Source organism: Phascolarctos cinereus, unplaced genomic scaffold (genome assembly GCF_003287225.1).
Source record: "Phascolarctos cinereus isolate Bilbo 61053 unplaced genomic scaffold, phaCin_HiC Scaffold_9;HRSCAF=440, whole genome shotgun sequence".
NCBI classification, from domain to species: domain Eukaryota; kingdom Metazoa; phylum Chordata; class Mammalia; order Diprotodontia; family Phascolarctidae; genus Phascolarctos; species Phascolarctos cinereus.
In genome coordinates, this window is record NW_027556402.1 from 26,165,690 (window position 1) to 26,191,956 (window position 26,267).

Genomic DNA, 26,267 nt, shown 5'->3' on the forward strand with positions numbered 1-26,267 from the left:
GAGTCATAGAAAGTGGGGCATGATGGTGGAGTTTTTGAAATGAAAATTAGTTTTAGGAGGGAAGCATAGGGGGAGAGAGAGTGGTAGGTTATGTTCAGATGCCAGAACATCAGCTTTTGTTTAAATAAGTGTAATAGTGAGCTCTGTTCCTATGGATGGCTGACGTGGGTAGAAGAGGGTGGTCATGGGGCCAGAGGACATCCAAAAACTGAGAGGTCAGGGTGTTTGAAGGAGCATCAGCATGGATGTTCAAGGCCCCTAGCGGAGAGGTAGAAAGGGAGGGGGAGAGGAGGACTGAGAGCCAGGGGATCTTTGACTTGCCATAGCAATGTTTGATCACTCGAGGTTTTCCAAGGCCGTGACCTTCCTCAGACATGTTAAAATGATTGGACTTTTCCAGCCACGTGGATGGGTTTGGACTGGAAGCAGAGGCCCGCATGACGACCTGGCACATCATGATCCCCTCTGACATAGACCCGGACGGCAGCTGCAGTCAAGATGTTAGTGAAGGTAACCAGCATAAGCACCTGCACGCGACTTGTCGCCTGTCTTTCTCTGTCTCTCCTTTTTTGTGACTCGATGCAGTTCTAGAACTGTCACCATGCAGCCTCTGCCAGCACGGGGTGACTGAGGTACAGAGTGCAGGGTCGGCTCAGAGCCAGGCCCAGCCCATGACTGTCGGCTTTGCTCTGGGGCTGCCGGCTGCCTTCTTGACCCTCTAGACTTCACCTGCCACTCAGGGGTCCGTGTCTCCCAAGACCCTTCCTCTTGGCTTATCCCCAACATCTTCAGCATCACCCTCTTCCGGCAAGGCCACTCCAACTCAGCCTGCCCTTTCCTCTGCCAAGAGGCAATCACAATATGATGAGACTTATGTGAAAACCAGGTTTATTGCAAGAGAAATGAATGTGGATGTGGAGCCCAAAGACTTCACAATCCACATAGAAGTTTGCATATTCATAACAGTACCACAAAAGGAGGAGAAAAACACAAATCTCTACCTAAAGGGGAATGGCATGGGGGGAAAGGACAAAACCCCTCCCAAAGTGGAGGAGCAAGGCGATGGCAAAAGCCTCTTTCTTTTCCCTTGGGAACTTCTAGACCATGAAGATAGGATGGTCTGCTTATCTACAAGGATCCTGGCTGCACGAGACTAGCCCAGGCTGACTGGCTCCTGCCTTTCTTCCCCAGCACACACAGGGGGTCCAGCTTGGGATGCAAACAACACATTATGTCAGCTGAGGAGGAGCTTCATCCTTGAAGCATTCAGGGTCTCCTGCATACTCTGGGTCCAGTGTTTATGGAAAATATGGTAGCTCAAAAAGACAAGTTCAGGGGACCCCTTAACAGTCTTTAACACCTCTCAAATTCCCCTTGTATAATAAGCAGGCTTGCTTTTGTTCTAGACTCCTTTCTCTCACACTCCTTCAGGCTACTTCCCCTGACTTCCCTTCTGACTCTTCTCATTATGTCAGAACACAGAGGCACTCAGGATACGCCTTGATTTCCAGCCACCTTCCTGTCCCAACACCATGCTTTAGCCTCTTTTCCTTTGACATTCACGCATTCAGACATTTCTCCCCAGTCTAGATTATGATGGCTGTGGTAGACTAATCCCTGGTCGTTCTGTTTTCTGGAAGAGCCCAGCACCTGACTCACGTTATGTGGGAAACTGCAGCATTCACAGTGATATATTCTCTCTCTCTCTCTCTCTCTCTCTCTCTCTCTCTCTCTCTCTCTCTCTCTCTCTCTCTCTCTCTCTCTCTCTCTCTCTCTCTCTCTCCAGAGGTTAAGTGATTTACCCAGGCTCCCACACCCAAGTGTCTGAGACTTGAACTCAGGTCTTCTAGACTTCGGGGTCAGCGCTCTATCCACTGTACCACCTACCTGTCCCCAAAATGATATCATTTTAAATGCCCTCACTGCCCACTTAGCCTTTTTTCACCCCTGCTGTCTTGGCATCTTCCCCTTCATGCAGGGATGGTCACCTGTTAGAACTTCTCTTACCTACAAACAACTGTTCCCCTTCCTTGATTATCCCTTTATCATCCCATCTTTCTCTGCGTCTTGCCTTTCCCAACCCTCTTCTTTGTCCTCTTGGGGACCTCCACGTCCACCAGCCCCTCAGCACTTTCCCAGGCCCTTAGCCCTCCTGAAGCTTTATTTTATTCCTTCCCAATCGCAGCACTGTCACTAATGATTTCGGCTCTCCCTGCCCTCAGCATTCAGGTCCCTCACCCCTTGTCCCACCTCAGCTTGTTTCTTGGCAAAACCTTATCACTGAGCTCCTCCTGCTTTTCTGCTATGGTTCTACATTACATTTGTCAGGTTGGCAGTCTACAGAAATGGAGGGGCTGAGGGGAAGTAGACACCTGTACTGCTGGTGAAGCTGTGAATTGATCCAGCCATTCTGGAAAGCAGTTTGGAGGTGTGCCCCAAAGGGGACTAAACTGTCGATCGCCTTTGATCCAGCTATGCCACTACTATGTCTGGAAAAAGAAACATGTTTAAAAATATTTATAGCACCTGTTTTTATGGGGCAAAGAACTACCCCATCAATTGGAGAGTAGCTGAACAAATTGTAGTATGTGAACATCATGGATCCTCTTGTGCCATGAGAAATGATAAGACAGGAGCCCTGGGAGGCTTATGTGAGGACCCTTTATACAGTATTGACATTGTGGAGACAAACATTTCTGAAAAATGTGAGAACTCTGATCAAGACAATGCCCACTCATGATTCCAGGTGACTATGAGTGAAGCATGCCACCCATCTCTGGACAGGGCAGGAAGGTACTCATAAGTACAGAGTGACACACATTTTTGGAGATGGCCAGTGTGGGGGTTCTTTTTTTTTTCTGCTTGGCAATTCATATTTTTACAAGAGTTTTGTTTTACTTTTTTTTTTCCAGTGTGGTAGAGATGGATGAGAAAGGAAACAAAATTTTTATTGAAAAAATAAAATTACATTAAAAAAAGAAAGAAAATTAAAGCTCTTCAATCTGTTCTCTAGGTTTTTGTCACACAGCTTTCTCCTGGTTCTCCTCCAGACACATCTGACCTGCCCTTCTCCTTTCCACTTGTGGCCTCTAAAATTTTCTCTTCCTTCGTGAATCAGCTTAAGAATCACCTTTTACAAGAATCCTTTACCATTCTTCCTAGCAAACTCCCTTGTAAAAGGAAATGCAAGCTATCCTGTATTTAACTACTTTGTATCTATTCTCTGTAGAGTTACTCTGCACATACAGTCACACCAGTACACACATGTACGTGCACAGAATCTCTCCCAGGAGAATCGAAGTTCTTTCTCTGTATTTGTGTCTTCAGCACCTAGCATGGTCCCTGGCCCATAGTGGGTCCTTGTAGATGATGATGATGGTGAAGAAGACAGATGTGCTAAGAAAGAGGCCTTGCCAGTTCCACTTACTTCCAACATAAAAAGTCTCAAAATAGATTTATTATTTAGTCAAAAACATGCCTATATGTTCTAGAAGAACCACCTTATACTTATGATCTCTCACCTAGGTGCCAACTAATTATTTCCAAATGGTATAAGAAATGGTTAGATTTAGGGATAAGCTTTATTATCACTAGGTAAGAGCTGTAATTATCATTTCTCATTTTTATAAAACTTGTTCATTTTATGAAATGATCTATTATAGTCATTGCAAATAAAGAATAACAGTTACTAACAAAGTGCAAGCATTTAAAAAAAAGAGAAAGCTTCCCTAGATGGGATGTTATAAAGAGACGTACGTGTGTGTGTGTGTGTGTGTGTATGTATGTATATATAATAAATGTTTAAGACCAAAGCATTTTTAGACAATCCTGTAATTCATATGAGCCACAGAGAAAAATTAATGTAGTAAAATGTACTCATAATTATACAGATTAAATTAATATTTTTGATTTTTTTATCTTGTTATTGTAGCTTTTCAGACAGATCATGTTGTCTGTGGTCTGACAACATTGACAGTGACAGTATGTTTGAATGAATCAGATTCTTTGTGAACAAACGAATCTTTTTTTAATTAAAATTACTCTGGCTTAAAAACTTTGTAGAAAATAAAACATTGTGTACGGTGTTTTTTCTTTGTGATTTAGGTCGTCAGCTTCTCATAAAAGCGGTCAACAGAGTCTGGACCGAATTGATACACAGTAAGAAACAAGCTCTGGAAGAACTTTTCAAGGTGACCCTGCCTGTCAATGACCGGGGCCTGGTGGACATCGCTGCGGCAAGGCCACTGATTGAGGAAGCGGGTCTAAAGTGCTGGCAGAACCACTTGGGTAAGAAGATGGGCAGATCCTGGGTGGGCCCAGAGCTGTTGTCTGGTTGAGGGATTTATCCCCTGCAATGATGCGTTCTGCAAATTATGGTGGCGTGTGTGGGCTCTGGGTGTGTGAATAAGATTCTCCAAAAGGGAGTTACTCTGTGAGTTGAAGCACAGTTTTATACTTTGGTAGCACATTCAAATACAAATAAAGAATAACTACTTTAGATTAATTGGAGAGGGGGGAGGAGAGCATTGTTTTAGTGATGGCTCTTTTTTTTAAAAAAGTTACCACCTGTCAATGAATCCCAGCCTCATAGAATCTTCCTTTTCAACCAAGAAGTATGCTTGTGCAAAACAATTCATTATGCTGTCCATGGTATGACAGTGCATGACTCATTCCATGCCTGTAGTCCAGCCGCTCTCTGCTATCTTGCAGCAGACATGCATCACCATCAGTTGTTAGGGTTTTTTTGTTTGTTTGTTTTGGTGAGGCAATAGGGGTTAAGTGATTTGCCCAGGGTCACACAGCTAGTAAGTATCAGAGACTGGATTTGAACTCAGGTCTTCCTGACTCCAAGGCCAAAGCTTTATCCACTGCGCCATCTAGCTGACCTTCTATCAGTTGTTTGAAGTTAGGATTGGTCACTACACTGATCAGAGTTCTGAGCTCTTTCAGTGTTGTTCTATTTACATGTTGTGAAATTTTCCCTCTCAGTTTTGCATCTGTTCATACAGGTTTTCCTGAGACTCTCAGTTGTTCATAATTTGTCATTGCTTATAGTTTCGTAATATTCTATTATATTCACAAACCACAATTTGTTTAGACAAAATCTCAATCTCTGGTCATCCACTTTCCTTCTCGTTCTTTGCTTTCACATAAATGCTACAATAGATATTTTTAAGGATCTTTCCCACTATCTTTGATCTCTGTGAGGAACTTGCCTAATTAGCGATTAATTTAACAGTTTTAATTCAATAATTTAGTGACTTTCTAGTATAATTGTGAGTTGTTTTCAGGATGACTGGACCAATTCTTAGCTCTACCAGTACTCTATTAGTATATCTGTCTTGTCATCTTTGCCAATCTGACAAGTATTAGGTGTTTCTTTCTTTTTTTTTTTCCTCTTATTGTTAGGGTTTTGGAGCCTTCTTTCACGTGGTTGTTGATAACTTGCATTTTGGGGGGGGGTTTTTGCTTTTTGGTGAGGCATTTGGGGTTAAGTGACTTGCCCAGGCTCACACAGGTAGTAGGTGCTAAGTGTCTAAGGCCAGATTTGAACTCAGGTCCTCCTGACTCCAAGGCCAAAGCTTTATCCACTATGCCACCTACCTTGCCCCCTGACTTGGACTTCTTTAAACTGTGTGTTCATATCTTTAAGTCAGTTGTTTGTTGGGGATTGACTTTTGTTTTCATATATTTGAATTTTAATTATCAGATCTTTATGAGAGATACTTTTTGTGAAGATTTTCTCCTATCAATAGCTTTTCTTTTTTATTCTAGCTGCATTGCTTTTACTTATGTAAAAATTTGATCCATTTTAACTTTTTGATCACCTCTTTCTCTTGTTTAGTTAAGAATTCTGCCCCCTAGTCAAAGGTTATATAAGGTACTACCTACCATTCTTTTCTAACCTGTGTGTATATTTAATAATATAATAATATTTGAGTTTGATATCTATTTGTATTTATTGGGGAATGTTCCATTATATAGTGGTTCAAATTTTAATTTTTGCAGACCTGCTTTCCATTTTCTACATCAGTTCTTATCAAATAGGAAGGCCTTGCCCCATAATTTGTGCTTTGGGGTGTATGAAAATCTGTTTTAGTGATTGCTCCTGGGTCTTGTTTACCTTGCTTTTTTCAGTAGCAATTTTTTCCTGAATTTCAAACAGTACTAAATAATTTTAGAGATTACTGCTTTATAAAATAGTTTGAGGTATGATAATGCTATATTTCCTTCACTCCTACTTTTTTGCAGCATTCCTCTTGATGTTCTTCATCTTTTCTTCCTCCAGATGCACCTTGTTGTTCATTTAGTTCTGTACAATTAACACTTTGGTGGTTTGATAATGCTGGCAATGTTCATTAATAGGTTAACTTCCAAATACTTTATAAAATTTTAGTAATTTTGAATGGAATTTGTTTTTTTTAATCTTCTTTCAGAATTTGTTAACAATACACAGAAGGATTTTTGTAGGTTTATTGGTGTCTCTTTCCAGTTTAAAAAAATATATATTTTAGGCAAAAAAAGAATCAAATTTAAATAGCTCACTATTTGGAGATTTTAGTGAACTTTAAGGTAAAAATTAGTCAGTTTTGTGATACTGTCAACCCCCAAAGCTAATGGTATCTTAGACTGCCTTAGGAAACATATAGCTTCCAGAACTAAGAAAGTGATATTTCCTTTTACTTTACCCTGGTCAGATATTCTGGAGTATTCCATTTAGTACTAGGCTCCACATTGGCATTGATAAACTAGAGATTGTCGAGAAGAGAATGACCAAGATGGTAAAGGACCTTCAGTTTATTCCATGTGATGGTTGGTTGAAACTAGGGATGTTTAGATTGAGTAAGAGGAGACTTAGCACAGACATAATATTTTCAAATATTTGAAAGCATATCATGTGGAAAAGGAATTAGACTTGTTTTATTTGGCCTCAAAAGCATGTGTAGAATATGTAAGGAAGTATGCCTTTGACTGCATAGTTTCTGTGGTCTCTAGCAACTCTGAGGTTCTGTAACAGTATTTATCATGCTATCAGACTCGGATATTTTTATTGTAGTTCAGTCATGTCTGACTCTTTGTGACTTCATCTAGGATTTTCTTGGCAAAGATAGTGGAGTGGTTTGCCATTTCCTTCTCCAGTTCATTATACAGATGAGGAACTGAGGCAAGCAGGGTTAAGCGACTTGCCCAGAATCATGTAGCTAATTAAAGTCTAAGGCCAGATCTAAACTCAGAAGGATGAGTCTTCCTGACTCCAGGCCTGCCATTCTATCCACTAGGCCACCAAGCTGCCCCAGCATGGATATTATTGACATTTAAAATAGACTGTCTGTTATTGCAAAAGTACATTTTCAACTGATCATGATTTCAGTTATTATTGAGATAGAACTTTTAGGGATTTTTTTATGCTTCTGCATTTTAAGCTATGAACATTTCAATATTGTTCAGGGAACTTTGGTTGACATAGTAATTAAGTGTTTAAAAGTAATTTTCTGTACTGTACTATCATTTTCTTTTATTTAATGCCAAAAAAACAAAACCCTAAATATTTCAGTCACCTGGAAGGGCTTTGTTTGAAGTCAAGTAAAAAGTAATATAGCTAAAAATGTTACAGTTAAATAAGTTTCAACTTAATTGACTGATTCGCAAAACCAAAGTGACATAAGAAGCCTAAATAAATATAGCTTCCTAAATTGTACAGTGATCTGTCTTTAAATACTAATGTACAAGCAGAAAGAAGGAAATCGGTGAATGTCAATAATATAACATCTTGCACTTGGAAGTAATTTTTTTGAATTAAGTTCCCAGTATTGTTTCAAATTGAGGGACCACTCTGTTCCAAAAGAATTATGGAACCACAGACCTTTACATATAAGCAAACCAAGACTCATGGAAATCAAGTTACTTGTGTCAAGCTTATAAATAAAGGAAGTTGATTGCATTGGTGAATCACAGAGTTTCCCAAAAACAAGAAAGAAGAAAGTAAAAAGCCACAATGGATTGGGCCACTGCTAAAGTGGCATTGTGATTGGGAAAATCCGATGTAGAACTTATAAATAAGATGGCATTGTCATGAAGAAGCCAGTCTCTCCCACTGAAAATCTAACAGAGTCTCAGAAAGACCAAAGATAAAGACACATGAAAAAACCAAACAAATAGAAATAATCTCTTCCATCCCATCCAGAATTGCATAGAAGTAGGAATAGAACCAGTCTCAGTGGTTGACCTTACAAAGAGATGGCCAAACCTTGGAGCACTGAGAGTCACATTGGGAGACTTGGCCAACTCATCCTCTGAGCACTGGTTCCAGGAAAGTCATGCAATGCAGCCAGCCCCAAAACAGTAGGATCTCCTACTGGATCTTTTAAGGACCATAGAGGGAGCAGAACCAACTCCTGCAGAGAGAATTTGCATTGGACCACCAGAAGACTGAAAGAGAATCAAGGGACCTATGCACGGTGCAGGGTGGGTATGCCAGCTACCCCATCCAGAGTAGCGGAAGCAGCAGCGGTAGCATCCAGAGTGCAGAGGAGACAGGACTGAAGAAGGCCTACCTACACCATATCAGGTTTCAGTTCAGTACCTGAGGCTGAAAATAAGAGGAAACAGAATAAGACACTGGGAACATTAAGTTAAAACACAGTTAAAAGTAAAGGGATGGAGAAGAATTTATTATACGTCAAGTGAACTGAAAAAAAGTACGGTTAACATAATCTTAAACAATGTAACCTTAAAAGTAGAAATAGTTTAAACAAGGAAACGACAATATATTTTAAAGTGCCATCAAAAATTAAATAATTTTAATGCTTAATATATATGCACATAATAGCATAGCATCTAGGCTCTTATAGGAAAATTTAGTCAAATTACAAGAAGAAATAAGTAGCAAAACTTACAAAAGTTAGAGACCTTAAATCAGACCGATAAAATAAATAAAAAAAGAAAATGAAGATCTGGATAGAATTTCAGTACAAATTGAATAGGGTAGCTCTCTAATAATTATTGAATGGGAATCCAAAGAAACAGACATTTCACAGCTATGTGCAGCATCTTTACAAAAAAAAATTAGCCCTTTTCTAGAGTATTGTAAATAAATGCAGAGAAGCAAAAATATTAACCACATCCTTTACTGAGCACAATGCAATAAAAAGTGACATTAGTATAACCTTTGAAGGAAGACTTATTTAGTGTCATAGCAGTCAGACTCACAAAGGGTCTGGAATCTGAAGAGAAATAATAGGGGTGGGGGAGTGGAATGAGTGAGAGATGATCTAGCAGTACTAAATCCCAAACTATTTGCAAAACAATGTTCATCATAATTATTTACTACTGGTTAGAAAATATAAAAGTAGATCAGTGGAACAGACTAGGAAACCAGGATTCGGGAGTGATACAGCCCCACATCTCACACTATATTCTGTAAACTCCAACTGGATATAGGACTTGACCGTAAAGACACATTAAATGACACATTAAAAGCATGGGGAAGGAGATACCTTTTCATATCATAGATAGGGAAAGAATTCTTGACCGGAAATAGAGGAAATCAAAGGATATAAAGTGGATAGTTTTGTGCACAAACAAATTCAGTGCAGTTAGAAGGGGAACAAATTGAGAAATAAAGTCATTGCAAAATATTTCTCTCATAAAGGTCTGATATCCAAGATGTGGAGTAAATAGATGCAAATAAATAAGATGAAGAACCATTCTTCAGTAGTCAAAGGATATGAACAAGTAATTCTTAAGGGAAGAAATTCAAGCTATCAACAACCACAGGAAAAATGCTCCAAATCACTAAAGAGAAGGAAAATGCTTAAACAACAGATCTGAGGTTCTACTTCATACCCATCTAGTGAGGAAAAGACAATTGTTGGAGAGAGTAGAATGATAGGCACAATATTGCACTGTTGATGTAGCTGAGAATTGGTCCATCTGTGCTGGAAAGCAATTTGGGTCCATATTCCCAGAGTCACTCAACTGTGTATAACCTTTGGCCCAGCAATTCCATCACTCTAGGTCTAACCCAAAGAGAGCATTAGCAGAGATAAAGGACCCATATATACCAAAACAAATTTAGCAACAATTTTTTGTTATAGCAAAGAAGTAGAAATAGTGGGTTTTGGGTTTCTGGAATCATGATCCCAGAAGACTGGTGATAAAGCATGAATACCTCCCTCCTCTTGGTGAAATGAAAGACTGTAGGTACAAAATGGGACAGATACTTTGACACAAATATATTTTGCTTGACTATACTTGTTTGTTACAAGAAAAGACTTTCAAGGTCAGAAGAGGGGCTGAGAAAGTTAGAGAAAATATTGAAACAAAGAAATAAAAGAGTGTCAATGAAACATTTCAATCATCATCATTATTATTATATAGTTCTTACTGTGTGTATTATTATTATATAGTACTGTGTGCTAAACACCATGCTAATCACTTTACAAATCTTATCTCATTTTATTCTCACAACAACCCTGGAAAGTAGGTAGTATTGTCCTAATTCTGCAATTGAGGAGACTGAGGCAGAGGTTAAGTGACTTGCCCAGGATCACATAGCTGATAAGAGTCTCAGACTGGATTTAAACAGAGTCTTCCTGAGTCCCAGCTCTCCCTCCTCTGTACCATCTGGCACCTGTGCATTTTAAAATATCCAAAGTTCGTAAGAGGATTGACACAAGCAAAACAATGTTGATCCTACCGTGTCACATTATATAAATAAGTTGTGGGTAGAAGATACATAATTTCATATATGTGTATATATGTGTGTGTGTGTGTGTGTGTGTGTGTGTGTGTGTGTGTGTGTGTGTGTATATATATAATCTTTTTCTGGCCCTCTTCAGACTTAAAAATGTTGCTGTTTATGTATGATTTCCTAATCTAATAATTTTTTTTTCAGTCCTGTGGCAGTTTGACATTTCTGTGTAAAAATAAAACAATCATTTTACTGTCAGAATTATGTCATTTTAAGAAATGAATATCAGAAAAGGGGGAAGTATATAGTGTCTTAGGAAAATGTCTATCAACATAATACTGAGTTTCTGTCATCTAGGGCAAGGGTTATTAGTCTTTTTGGGGCATGAGCCTTTTTCAGTCTGATAAAGCCTATGGACTCCTCAGAATCGTGTTTTAAAATGCATAATATATGTGGGATTAAAAAGAAACCAGATTATATTGAAAAGATTATCGAGATATAGATGTGTGTGTATGTGTACACATAATACACACATATACAAACGTTTTTACATGAATACATACATACATACGTTTCTAAACTCACACATCCCGGGTTAATAAAGCCTAAGATTATAGGAAAATGGATTACCATAAACAGCTTTTGGTCACCATAGAATACAGTGTTCTTACTTGGCAATTTCCAGCCATTCATGAGGTGAGAAGGCTAGAGAGGAAGCCCAGGCTGCAAGGACACATCGTGGCCATGGAGCTCCATGGGCATTGTGGGATGGGAGGAAGCGCTCAGGCTGGTATGAGAGGTTCAGATCCTGCCTCTGGTATTACTATCTACAGGACCAAAACATTTATCCTCTTTGGGTTCAGTCGTGAGTTTCCTTAGCATTAAAATCAAGGGTTGTTCTAGAAGGTCTTTGAACTCCATTCCAGATCCAGATGTACTATGCTTAATGTTTCGTGCCCCAGACAACTTTGTGAATTGAAGTGCAGAGCTCCTTTCCCTGTATCAGTAGAGTTTACTTCCTGGCAAGTTTCCTACGTCAGCGAAGTCATAGATCTGGTCCAAAGTGTGTGCTTGTCTGTGTGTCTGTGTCTGTGTGTCTTTGTCTACACACATAGAGAGACAGAGAGACACTGAGAGTTGAGCTCTAGTTATTCCTATAGGTATTCAGTTATAAAACTAACAGTCCCATTTGTATCCTCAGCTTCATTCACTGCTCCCACAGACACTCTAAGAAGCACTGGGTTATCTTGAGAGCTTGTCACTTTAGCTAGTGTTAAGGAGTGTGATGGCTAAAAAGAGACAGATGACAGAAAAAGGAGGGAGAGAACATATTTCCTGAGAAGTATTTGACTTGGTTTTTCTTTTATTGATTTTTTTTGTCTTTATAATTACAATTATAGATTACTCACACTTTGTGAGAGATCTCTTGGAACAAATAGTTAAATAAAACTAACAGTACAGTGACTTAATCTAAAACTGCTAGCAGCCTCTCAAGTTTGGAGCACCCCACACATACACTTCTCTCTTTTTTTTTTAAATTAACAGAAGTCTATTTTCTCTCCCTCCCACCCCTAACTCCACTGGGGGGGGGGAACCTGATTTCTTTTAATTAAATACACAGTCAAGCAAAACAGATTCCCTCAATGCCTCTATACAAATGTGTGTGGATACAGACACAGACACATATGTCATTCTGCGTTGTAATCATCACTTCTTTGTAATGTATAGCATGTTTCAGCTTCTCTAGGATCATTAGTAGTCATTATATTGATCATTGTTCTAGCAGCTTTCAAAGTTGTTTGGTTTTCCATTGTTGCTACTATTGTATAAATTCTTCTGGTTCTGCTCATATCATTCTTCATCACTCTAAAAGGTCACATCATAAACGAATTAGAGAAACTCTTATCTTAAGAAGAGATTAATTGGTATCCTTAGAGAACTGAATGTTCAATCTGTACTTCCAGAATTGAGAAGAATGCAAAAGTTGTAGTGATAGCTGAAGATGTCTTTGATTATGAGCCTTTTCATAGCTGATTTTTTAAAATTAATTCTTCATTTAGCAGACACTAAATAAAATTAGTGTTTCTACCTGCAAAACAGAGCAGAAAACAGGTGTTCTTCATAAAACACAAATCTCTGTTAGGCACATCTTATTTTTCTTTTTAGGTATATAATAAATTTAATGTGTAACTTTCAAAGCTTTCCCATTTGTCTGGGTTTGCCTCTGTCCTTTTTTCCAAAAATGCTTCCATGTTCCATTTTTCTTTTTTGGCCCCTTTCTCCATTGTATCTCCCTTTCAACCTCCCTCCATTAAAAAAGAAAAACAGAACCTTTGTAACAAATATACATAATCAGGCAAAACATATTCCCACGTTAGCTATGTCCAAAAGTTGACTCTCTCATTGACGGTCTCTCATTGAGCACTTTTAGTCCATTCGTCAGGACTCAGAGCTGATAATATTGTAAATAAGTATTTGTGTCTTTATTTTGTTTGTTATGCTGTTAATAAATCCCATAGCCAGTAACTCTGAGTTTATTGAAGCTTAGGAAATTGGGGTGCTTTATGGATAGAGAGAACTAAGTAGAAAGAGGTTTCTCTAGTTTGTTAAACAACACATATATTCTCGGGTTTATTAAACTGAAATTGAGTTAGTTGATTAATGAGAGATGTTGCAGCATTAGTAATTAATAAGAACATCTCCAGACACACCCTTTCATTACCTTAGACTTTTGGTAATGAATAAGATTAATGAGACAACAGGTAGATAGATTAATGATCATTCCATTTTAGGCTGTGTGTGGGACATGACAAGCTTAAAACCCTGTTATCTGTGATAAGCAATATGAAATAACCACAATCACATTTGAATTCCATAGCCCATGAAAAGAAATGCATCAGTCGAGGAGAAGCTCTCGTGCCAAGCACACAGTCCAAACTGTCTCGAGTCAGCAGTGGTTTTGGCCTCTCAAAGTTGACAGGATCCAGAAGGAATCGGAAAGAGAGTGGCCTCAGCAAACACAACCTGTCCACACAGGTGAGTTGTGGGGTTCTGCTGCAAAGAGTCCTAGAGGATGACAGATTAAAGCATAAAGTGTGCATTGTCCTTATAAATGACTGAAAATGAATAGTTTCTTTCTGATTCTACTTCAAGCATTTCATGAAAGAATTTATCCAGAGTGGCAGAACTTCTCATGTGCTCATGTTTCATTGTGGGTACAAAGTCTTGCATTCATGTTAGAATGCAAGTGAATAAAATAGATAACAATGCATAATTGTATAGGCTACGAGACCCTTGTCTTAATCTCCATAGACATCTTGACTCTTCCACTTAATACATTTTGATGCTAGCCAAGCCACTTAACCTCTGGGGATTGTAGTTTCTTCAACTATAAAGAGGAGGTTGGCTTTCAGCACTTCTTAAACTGTGGGTCCCAACAGCAAAACATTTCTGAATGCTCAATGGCAAAAAATGACTTAAAAATCAAATGGGTAATGAATCCAAGGTGTTTCTGGCAGTGCTTGCCCATGTTGCATCCTGCAGCTTCGCTGCAGCCTTGGTTCTGAACACGAAGCATGTGTACTTTGTACTGCACGTGCCCTCAAGCCATGCAACACAGCTGCCGAAAGGGTTCACGAGTGGAGCAAGTTTGGGAAGCCCTGGCTTAGATGATTCACTTAGATGGTCCACTGGCTTCAATATGTTCAGGGCAATATAACCTCAAAATAGACAATGAGATGAAAACCTGACAAATAATAATATTTTTACATTGGCTTTTGCAAGGGGATGAAATTATTCCTTACTTACTCAGACTTAAAATAGTCCAACATATCATGTCCTACTTGGCTGCCATAGCCAGAGGTGAGGCCAAAAGGCTGTGGTTAATGGTTTGTTCATTTGTTTGTTTTTCTCAATCATCTCAGCAACATTTCAGCACTAATACCTGAGAGGCAATTGTGGAAAGCATTAAGATGCTAAAAATTAAGGAGTATTCATCACAGGAGCTTAGTTGTGGTATTCTTTCTGTGCAGGCTTTTTTAATAGAATTTTAATCAGTTACCCTTCATTTAAAATTAAATGTCAATCAACTCTTTTGCACTATGATTTTAATAAGATATTAAGACTCTTTCCCCACCTCAATGTCTTAGGAGATTTCCCAGTGGATGTTCACTCATATTGCTGTTGTCCGGGACTTGGTAGACACACAGTATAAAGAATATCAGGAGGTAAGAATGTAGCAAAGTAAGTATAATTTTTTTCAAATCATCCAATTCAGACGCGTCAGCAGATACTAGCCCAGCCTCTAGCTATTGGTCATATATATGTAAAGCTAGGAGTCAGCTCTTGGGCTCAGCACTAATTAGTCCTGTGTCCTGTTTACCTGTTCTTATCCCCTGCTTAAAAAGAGAAAATAATAAATTTGGTACTTACTTAACTCCTCGTATCAAAAATGGCCTAAAAGTGTTTTGATCATCTGTAAAGAAACAAGATCTGTTCAAGGTGCTCTCATTAATAACCTCAATGGAAAAATGAATTTTATGGTGTCTACTTTATTTAATTTATAGTTATTTAATAACTTATCCTAAATATTTGTGGTCTTTTTGAGGCAACTAGTAGTATTTTTAAAATTATACTCCTCGAAATTTGTTGAACATATCTGATATTATATTTACATGAATTTAATATTTAGTATATTTGATATTTAGTATATATTACATGGGAAGCTAGGTGGTTCAATGGATAGAGACCTAGGCCTGGAGTCAGGAAGACTTATCTTCCTGACTTCAAATCCAGCCTCAAGACACTTGCTAGACACTTACTATGTGAGCCTGGACAAATCACTTAACCTCATTTTCCTCACTTTCCTCATCTATAAAATGAGCTAGAGAAGAAAATGGCAAGCCATTCCAGTATCTTTGCCAAGAATATCCTGGATGGGGTCACAGGGAGTTAGACACGACTAAATAACAACACAACAATATATTGTATACTCATTTTCAGAAATATTGTAAAAGTCTTGTTATGTCATTATGTAGTGTCATGGCTGTTTAATAAAGCTTTTTTTAATTTAAAATCAAATTCTTGTAACAGATATCAAGAAGCATCTTATTCTAGATTGGTTTCTATGTAGACAGTAAATCTCTAGTGCAGTTCAATTCAATAAGTATTTATAAGTTTTTATTAAATGTCTATTATGTGCTAGGCATCACACCCTATGCTAGGAGAAGAAAGACAGAAATGAAGTAGTTCCTGCTCTCAAGGAAGCTGCATTTTACTGGTGGAAAATAACACGTGATCACATAAATGTACACAAAGACATTTTTTTTGGCCAGGATGGGAAGGGAGAGCAGGGAAGGGAGAGCGCCTGAGGATATGGAGTGAGGGATGCCTGAAAGGGAGCTAGCGATTCCCTGAGGAGGAGAAAAGGAAGGAGAGCACGCCATCTATGTATAGCAAGGGAAAGCCAGTTTGCCTTCTGTGTCGAGGGCAGGAGAGAAAGTGATAGAAAACCAGCTGAGAAAAATATACTGGAGCCAGATCCTGAAAGGCTTTCCAAATTTGACAGATATTTCTTAAATGCCCATTGTAGGTGAGATCCCTACTAGAGGCCAGGAATACTAAGGTGACACAAACCAGCCTCTGCTCTCCCTATATTCTTCTAGTGTCACATTTCACTGTACCACTGAAACTGAAACTATGGTATTAATTCACACACATCAGTACATGACACATACATGAGAGAATGACCTCCTTTTCATAGCTGTTGAGGTGGAGATCCCTATGCTACAGCCAGGTGGAGATCCCCAGCATGCAGGCGATGGCTGGCTGTGTGTAGAGATGATAACTGAGCTGATCTGCTCAGCAAAAGAGGATCAGGGAGGCCAGGACATGGTTAGGAGGTGGGGCACAAGTATTGCTTCTGCAGAAGAAGCAGATGAGGAATGGTTAGGAGAGGAGCCAGGAGGGGACTGTGTCCCACACAGTAAGGAGAGAGCACCTAGGTTTAGAAGATGGTGGTCAACAATATCGTCATTTGACTGTGACGATTTGGTTTATGTAAAACTGCCCACTTTTCTAGAGTGAAAATCACATATTAATTTCATTGACGTAAATATTACTTAACACATAAAAAGTAATTAGCAGGTATAAAGTACTTAGTATTATTTAACATGTATTAGATGCTGAAGGAGATAGAAAGATAAATAAAAATTGCCCTTTTCCACAAATTTTCCTTACTATTTAGAGGATTAATAATGTGTGCGCACAAATAAATATAATTTACTGATCCGGGATGCACATTGATATTCTTTCCATATATTCCTGGAATGTCAGTGTTTGATAGGAGACTAGCAGGAAGTTTCACCTTGTTAATTATCTAGTCTGTTGATCAGAATTCCTTACTACGTCTCCATGGCTGTCTTCCTCTGGCAGCTATGTTATAAGTTCTCGGGGTCATACTCTGAGAGACTGTGTTTATTAGCCAACCTTGGAAGGTCAAGACTTTCTGACTGCTGTTGTCGGTGCCGCTGTGCCAGAAGAGATCAGCAGCCACACTTCAGATGTCGTACTCAGATGTTGCTCAGTTTTGTGACCGATACGGTCAATTCCTGTCGTTAAGCAGGTTTTTCTTCATTATACCAGAAACAAGTTCGTATTTGGAAATAAGAGCAGCTTATAGTAGTTTTGCCAAAATTATTTAATTATGACTGAATCAAGGTATTCCGTTTTATGAGAATGGAAGAACAGAGTGTCCCCACGCACCTTAAGAGCTGGTCTTGCTGACCTGCTGTTCCCCCTTACCTATGTTGGGGCCCAGCCCTTTTGTGATTACGCCTGTTCTCGGTTAGGCCGGTCCTCAGATAATTGTCGATCTCTCTGCCATTTAAGGCCCATGGCGGTCTTGCTTCCCCCACCTTTCTGGCTTTATTTCGTACTGCTCCTCTGTATGGACTCCGTGTTCTAGCCAAACTTTCCTGAACTTGATGCTTGTACTGATGTACGAGCTCTTGCTTGTGTCTGTGAGGCGCCCTTCCTTATCCCTGCCTTTCCTTCTTCAAGGTCCAGCTTGCTCTGTGAAGCATTCCTTGATACACTGAGCCTTCCCTCAGTTCTTAGTGCTATCCCCATCCTCAACATTCCTCATAGTATACTTATTTGTTCAAGGGCATGGACTGTTTTTTTTTTCTTTCTGACTCAGTTCCTGGCTCAAAGTGGGCCCTTAATAAACATTTGTCGAACCTGTCACCAGGCCTGGCTTTTCCAACCTGGTAGTCCTTTCAGACACTGTGTCGTGCTAGCAGAGTCTTGAAGTGCAGGGTCATTTCCGAGCCATAGTGAGGCATCAGACAAGTGTGCATAGGTTTTCTTTGCCATATACTTGTAACGCATTTTAGGCTAATCACTGTACTTTGTGTCATCAAAGCAAATTCTTCCATTGTCATAAAACAGTATATCTTGATTCAGTCATCATAAAATAATTTTGGCAAAACTACTATAGGCAGCTCTTATTTCCCAATATGAACTTGTTTCTGAGCTATTTCTAGATTTATTATTACTACTACTGCTTCTGATTGGATACAACTTGAAAATCTTCACATCCACAGCGTCAGCAAAATGCCCTGAAATACGTGACAGAAGAGTGGGGCCAAATCGAGTATGAGCTGCTGCGGGAAAGAGGTTTGTGGGGTCCTCCCATCGGTTCTCATCTGGACAAGTGGATGCTGGAGATGACAGAAGGGCCTTGCAGAATGAGGAAAAAAATGGTCCGGAATGACATGTTTTACAACCACTACCCTTATGTGCCAGAAATTGAACAAGAGACAAATGTGTTGGTGAGTATGCATGGTCCTGTGTTTTATAGTAGCTGTTCAGATTTCTTTGTTCTTTTGTAAGCTTTTTCAGATTATTATATGAATTACCTGAAATCCTAACTTCATTTTAATTAGCAACTTGCTAATTTATTTTCTCTCCAATTGGAAACTAGTTAGTGTGTCTAGGAGATGGACAGAACTGTGGAATGTAGTCGTATTGGTACTATATTGCTTTATTATAATTGTTTTATTGGACTTGTGATTTCATTGATTATAGGAAGCTTGGCACTTTCTCACAACTGATAGTCTTAAAGAATTGTCTGAATCAGCGAGACCTGTGACTTTCCTGGGTTCGCACGGCCACTATGTGTCTGAAGGGGAGCGTCCACCCCAGGCTCCCTGCAGGGCCCCTCTCTGCTTAAAGTTCTAGTCAAAAGGTCATTTGGAGTTGTAGCTTTTTATAAAGATCGGCATTTTCCTTCTAGAGTCTGACAGCAGTGTCAGCAATTAGAGAGCTAGAGCTAACTACCTGAATGATTTTTTTTATTCTGTACTTACCAACACCCAGTTTCTGGTTTTAGATGCTGGCACACCAAAAAATAATCCTTTCAGGTATTTTCAAAGACTTCTACCAGCACTGATTACAGGCCCATGACCTTGTAACAGATACTGTTACTTCACAGGTTTTTCATTTTGTTGAATCCTATAGCCATCACCAAACACAGCCCACTGCCCTTCTCTCTCAGTTTCTGATGGCCACCCTTCTGAGAATGAGCCTCTCAATATTCACTAGATTGTTCCTTGACAGATACATCTGTATTTGAAATCTTTCTTGCCTGATCGGCCCTCCGAAAGCTGGTGCTCTGCTGGAAGTGCCTTTAAAACTCCCGGGTCACCCCTCAGGGAGGCATGAAGGGTGGATTTCAGGGCAGATTATCACATATACACTTGCTTCTGACACCATCCTTCTGGTTACCTGGGTTTTCAACCCATTCGGATCACTACTCACAGCCAACAAATTGCTAAGTCCTGTTGATTCTCCCTCTCCCACACCTCCTCCATCTGTCCAGTCTTCTGCACTCTCGTTAGCTGCCATAGTAATTCAGGCTCTTCTTGCCTGATGCAATGGCCATCCTATTGGCCTCTGCCTCAAGTCACTCCCCTCTCCCATGCAGCCTTCCCACACCAAAGTGAGGTGCCTGAAGACCAAGTCTGACCATGGCCAAACCTCCAGAAATTCCAAGGGCATCCTCTTCCCACTGGTTAACATACCGATTATTCCATTGTCATTGAAAGGCTCCCAGTGTGGCTCTGCCAGACTTGTACTCCTTCACACACACAATGTTTCAGCCAGATGGGCCTCCTGTTCTGCCCGCACGTGATGTGATGTCTTCTGGGCCTGGGCCCAGATGGTCCTGCATGCCTGGGAGGCCCCCTCTGCCAAGGCCCCCCGTGTGACCCCTCACTGCGACCTCCAAATGCCCCCCAGAAGCTAGCTCGTCTCTGTTGTGTACACTCGGCATTGACTTCTCTCTGCACGTCTGCCCCACCACCTTCTGAGAGCATAGTTGTTCTCCTCCTTGACATCAGGGACATTTTCTTGTTTCTCCCACACCTAGCACAGTCCTGTCACCTAGAAGGATTTCTGATATGGGACCAATGAAGAGGGATTCATCTCTATGCTTCATTCAGTTTTACAAGTTAACAGAAACTTCCATCAGGGCCAGGGCTGGTGATCCAGGATGAGGTGTGCTAAAAATGCCTCCTGAGCCCTTTTGCAGAACGTTAGCCTTCGAAGGTTTAGAATCCTGTGTCCATGCTTAGTAATAGACTGATTTTTTTCTGTGAGTTTCTAAATTTTATAAATGGTATAGTAGTGCTATTATACGTTTTAATGTTATGAGACCTCAGTCCATTCTTCATTTTTCTGCTTTCTCGTCTTCTATGTCCAGTTGGTTAAGAGAGCCTGTCAGTTCCATCTTTGTCATGACCCTTGCCTGTCTTCCTTTCTGCTTCGGTAGCCTCTTCTTTGTCTGAAGTCCTTCTCTCCTCTCACCTGGACAGTCACAAGCTCCTCTGAGCTAGGCTCCCTTCCCCCAGATTCTTCCCTCTTCAGTCTGTCCTTTACATGGCTGCCGAAATAGTTTTCCTGATGAAGAGGCTTGGCTGTGTCATGCCCTGCTCAAAAAAGAAAGTCTCCAGGAACTCACCACCCTGCTTATTCTGGCATTCAAGCCCCCAGGCTAGCTCCAACCTCCCTTACCACAGTCGTTTTCTAGTAGTCTTCAGGGCAGCTAGGCAGCACAGTGAATAGAGTGCCAGGCCTGGAGTTGGGAAGATTCGTTTTCCCTGAGTTCAAATATGACGTGAAACACTCTGGGCAAGTCACTTTAACCCTGCTCACCTCAATTTCCTCATGAGCTGGAGAAGGAAATGGCAAACCACTCCAGTATCGTTACCAAGAAAACCCCAAATAGGGTCACTAAGAGACTGAAACCAGTAAACAAGTCTCCTTTGTACACTATGGACTTACAATCACATTGGAGCTACTCATTACTATGTAACTTTATGAATAAATCCCATCATCTCATCCCACTTTCTCACATCCACAGCAGACGCCTATCCTTACCTCCATCTCCATGTATTGACATGGGTCCAATCAGTATTGCCACTATCTCACTAAATATCTGGGGTCTCTGTTTGCCTTCCATTATGTTTACTTACATACATACATCATGCCCCTTTTAAATTGTAAATTTCTTGAAGTCAGAATTGTCATCTTCAATGTTTGTGGTGTTGAATTGGATCAAAACAGTAGATGAATCCAAATTCCATGCTCTTTCTACTATGCCACCATTGCCTTTCAAAGAAGATTTTTGAAGGTGCATGGTTTCCTTTAGAGTAGTCTTTACTAAATTTGCTCTAAAGCCATATCTGATGCTCTGACTGTGCCCCACAGGGTTACAGTCTCCATGTTGAACCAGGGAATAACAGTGTTCTCGTAAGTCACCAAATCTTTTTAATCTTTTTTTTTCTTTAGCTGGGTTTTATCTCACCTAGCCTGATAGTACAGTGACCATTTACAGGCTATGTTTCCCTGCTGATTGGCACAGGAGCATTGACTTGCCTTGTTTGAAACCTGGGCTTCTTCAGCCCTCCTGAGGTACCTGGTGCCCCTTTCCTGCAATCCCATGGGATCACTATCATGGTGGTAGACTTAGTGCGGACAGCCACAGTGAATGTGGTAGACTTAATGCCCTACGAGTGATCCACCAGCCTTAGCCTGCCGCAGGGATTACAAGTGTAGCAATCTGCATGTGAAAAAAAGCTTAGGATAAAAGGGTAAAAAAGCCAGTTTTATTTAAGGTTGGTTATTTCACGGTTGCAGCTCACTACCTAGTTTTGTACCTGCAATATAATTGTGGCGTATAAAAAGCTCAAGAGACATAGTTTCTGGGCTCTGGATTAATCATTTTATTAATCATGCTATCAATAATTAATAAAGAGAGTCAGTGGCACTCTGGAATGCCTAAGACCCCTCATGGAACCCACTCAACACTTATATGCCTTTGGAACAATGAGTGTTCCTGAGGGTGGCAATCGACTCTGGTTAACAAGTGATGAGAGAATGAATATTACAGCGAGAAAGTGTGTTTATTCTGATGAGGATTTGGGGTTTGGGGAGTAAGCGATTAGTCTTGGTCAAAGAGACTTATCTACACCCATATCACACCACCTAGGGAAATCTAGACAAAAGAGGGAATCTACTTTTGACCAGACCTGTCTGAGTAAAACAGCGGGCCAGAATCCATCAGTCCACCTAAACTAACATTTCTTTCCCTTTTGATCAGATCTGAGTTTTCTCATTTGGTCGATTTTGCCCAAGATCTCATCTCATTATGAGCCCTGCACTTCGAAGACTGCTGGAATAACCTGCAGGGGCTGATTTCTGAATGAGGAAAAGAAGGGGGAAAACTGAGTCCTAGTTCAATAATTGGCTACTAATATAAGAGAAAAATGATCAACCCCTGGATTTGGTATCCCATAGGACAATTCAAGTAAAATATAAAATGATACTCAGATGTTAAAAATATATGCTGTTGCTTGCTTTCAGTTATTCTGGATTTTTATTTGTCCAGTTCGTGCATTGATTAAAGCTCTTGATATTGTTTCCCTTCTGGTGGCACATATTTTGTGCCAAATCACTCCATATAATGAGCTGGAAAAGAGATAAATTAGTAAGGTATTTGGGGTAAATGCTTGGTTTTGTTTTTCATTAACAAGCATTTTATTTTGTTGCATGTTTCATTAGCACTAGTTATCAGGGTTACTGTATTAATATTGCACGGTTAATAGAATGTAGGATTTGGCATCAGAAAGACCTGGGTTCAGATTCTGCCTCTGTCACTTGGCCAGCTATGTGATCTGGACAAATCACACATAATAGCATAAATTTAGAACTTGGAAGGACCTTAGATGCTATTGAGTCCAGTCCCCTCATTTTACAGGTGAGTAAACTGAGGGCCAGAGATTTTAAATAACTTGCCCAGTGTCCCATAGCTAGAAAGTTTCAGAAGCAGAATTTGATTCTTGTCCTCTCTGAACTTCAGATTTCTCATCTGTAAAATGAGGGTGAAAGTACTTGTAATTCTTTCATCGTGAGGTTTATTTGAGTCTCAAATTACATAATGTGTAATATGCTATAATATTACATTATGACATATATGTATGTATGTATAGGAGCTTGGCAAACGTGTTTTTAGTGAATAGAGAGCCGACCTCAGAGCCAGGCAGACCTGAGTTCAAGATTGACACATCCTGGCAGCATGACCCTACCCAAGTCATGTAACCTCCCACTGCCCTGCCCCAGGTAGCTCGCGAAGGCTACACGTTGCAGAGAAAGTGCCAGCCTGTATCAGTAGTGAGAGTTTCCTTGTCTGAGAATTCTGTGTATTAATGAAATCACAGGTGCAGTCTTGATTTCTATATAAATCCCTGTATCATTATCAGTTGTTGTTGTTATATGTTCCCAAGTAAACAGGTCAATCCTACTTGCTACTTATCTGCTTTAGTATTGATGAACAGGTTGAAGATACTATCGAACGTTAGGTTTTTGTACTTTCTATGGCAGCAGTTCCCAAAATATGGTTCATAGACCAGTGGAGGTCCCTGAGAGCCTTTCGAGGAGTCTAAAAGATTAAAAAAAAAAGTATTTTATAATAATACTAAGACATTATTTGCCTTTTTCAACTACACTTGTGTGAGGCTTCCACATTCTTCAGCCAAATCCACCTGAGAGGCAGCTGGTGGTGCACTGGGCCTGGAGGCAGGAAGACCCAAGTTCAGAATCTGGCATCAGACACTTACCAGCCACATGACCTTGGGCAAGGCTCTGTTCAACTAAGCTCTGTTTGCCTCACTTTGCTCAAATGTAAAAGGGGGATAAAAACAGCACCTACCTCCCAAAGTTGTTGGGAGGATCAACTGAGATATTTGCGAAGCCCTTAACATGGTAGGTGCTGTGTAAGTACTTAGCTGCTTCTATGATTATTATATCACAGTAGATTGAATGCAGAAGTAAATGTGAGAATCCCGCTACTCTGTTAAGCCAGACATTAAAGAGGTTTTTTTAACATATATGCCTCTCTTCACACTATTTTTGAAAATTTTATTTTTCATAAAATGGTGTAATTTATGCTAATATGTGATAGATATATTGTTATTTTCAAATGAATAAATATTCTTTTTTATTTTTTAGTTAATTTCTAATGTGGTAAATAGCAGGTATCAGTAAGATAAAACTCATATAAACAAGAATTCTGTTAGTTCCTCAGTAACTTTTTAGAATGTTTAGGGGGGGCAGGCAGCTCGGTGGTACAATGGATAGAGCACCAGCCCTGAAGTCAGGAAGACCTGAGTTCAAATCCTGCCTCAGACCAAACATTTGATACTTACTAGCTGTGTGACCCTGGGCAAGTCACTTAACCCCAGTTGCCTAAAACAAAAATAAAACAAGAATGTTAAAGGGTCCCAAAACTAAAAAGTTTGAGATCCTCAAACTATTCTATGGATTTCAGTTAGGTGACACTGGATAGAACATGAAACCTGGAGTCTGGAAGCCAAGTTCAGATTCCAGCTCAGATGCTAGCTCTGTGACTCTGGGCAAGTCACTTTCACCTCTATTTGCCTCAGTTTCCTCTTCTGTAAAATGGAGATAATAGAACCTCCCTACCAAGGTTGTTGTGAGAATCAAATGAACTAATACTATATCAAGCCACATGCAAGGGGATTTTTTTTTTTAGGTTTTTATTTTGTGTGTGTGTGTGTGTGTGTGTGTGTGTGTGTGTGTGTGTGTGTGAATGAATGAGAGAGAGAGTTTTAAGAGTTTGTACTGCTCTTCAACAACAGTGGATATTTTTGTTTTTCTTGAATTATTTTGTGTCATTCATAAAATAGTCAGAAAATGCCAAAATTTCATGTCAAGCAGCTTAGACTTCAAAATTTACTTTCATTGAGTGTATAGCTCACATCTAGCATATGTTCGCTCGTATTTCACCAATAACTCAAAAAAGCCTTGCTGTCATATGTGTGTACACACACACACACACACACGCACACACATGATTTTTTTTCTGATCTATCTGTACTTAATCCCCTGTTTTCAGTCTGCCACCCCAAGTAAGCAGCTTGACCCTCCTGATGATACCATTCCTCAAAAGGTAAAGCACAAAGTACCATAACAGAATGTCAACTCCACGCAGTTTTAATGCATGATAGACCAGACTAACTTAAAAGATTGGTTTTCAATGTTGCTTTTTCAGTAAATACTTTAAGATTTAAAGATGTAGTCATCCTTGCTGAAATATGTTCTTCTATCCTTTGCCAATCTGCCTAATCATTTCTGTAGACTTTGTGTGCTGCTCACTAACAGGCTAAATTTTCACTGCTCATAATAAAACTTATATTGCCTTTAGTAATTGGTCATGCTTGATAAATGTTATTTACTCAGTGATCTACATAGAAGAAAGATCCTTCTGAAATTCAAGAATTGTTTTGGTTTTTTGGGGTTTTTTTGGTGGGGAAGGTAGGGAGGAAATGTATAGGTAGAAAGAAAGAAAGAAAGGGCCAAAAAGGATGTTATCTATCAGAAAGAATGAACCTCTTAAAATTTATGACTGAAATAAAAAGTATAGGTTATTTTATTATTCTCTGTTGGCCAGTTGAATGCAATTTAAATACTTCTCAGATGTAACATCTCAAAAGTATTTAAAGAAAGAATCTAATAGCTGAGAATTACAACTGTGCAGTAATCCCTTAGATACTCTTTTACATTTATACATTCACTAATCAGCCTTCATTTATTTTGAAATAGGTGCTTTATAAATACTTCGGTACCCCTGCTTTTTAAGAAGATCTTATTCCCATAGAATAAGAGGCTTGTACTAGTCTTCTTAATTTTCATGTTATAGAATTCTCAGAACACTTTCCATTAGCTGGCCCTACTTCTAAGTAAAGTTTCATTTAGTGTTTTACGTATTTTATTTTTATACCGTTTGATTTCCATTCCCTGATACTGTTATGGACTTAAAAAGAAGGTAATTTTCTATGTCAGAACTGTCTTCATTTTCAGAAACACACTCCATATAAAAGTACATTTGTTTCTGGTTAGACTTTATAGTAACAATTAGATTATATGAGCAAAAAGTATGCTTAATCTGATCATAGCGGGATGGGTAATATCCTTATTTATACATCAGCAGACA

The 26,267-nt window shown here is 39.5% G+C and overlaps 1 protein-coding gene across 1 annotated transcript in view; it reads left to right on the forward strand.

Moving 5' to 3' along the window:
- Positions 1-26,267, forward strand: part of WDFY3 (WD repeat and FYVE domain containing 3) — a 330,461-nt gene that overhangs the window by 242,103 nt on the left and 62,091 nt on the right. Inside the window, 6 exon segments of the mRNA XM_078148340.1 lie at positions 401-510; positions 4,105-4,287; positions 13,572-13,729; positions 14,842-14,919; positions 18,298-18,525; positions 25,170-25,223. Coding sequence (XP_078004466.1) covers positions 401-510; positions 4,105-4,287; positions 13,572-13,729; positions 14,842-14,919; positions 18,298-18,525; positions 25,170-25,223 — 811 coding nt within the window.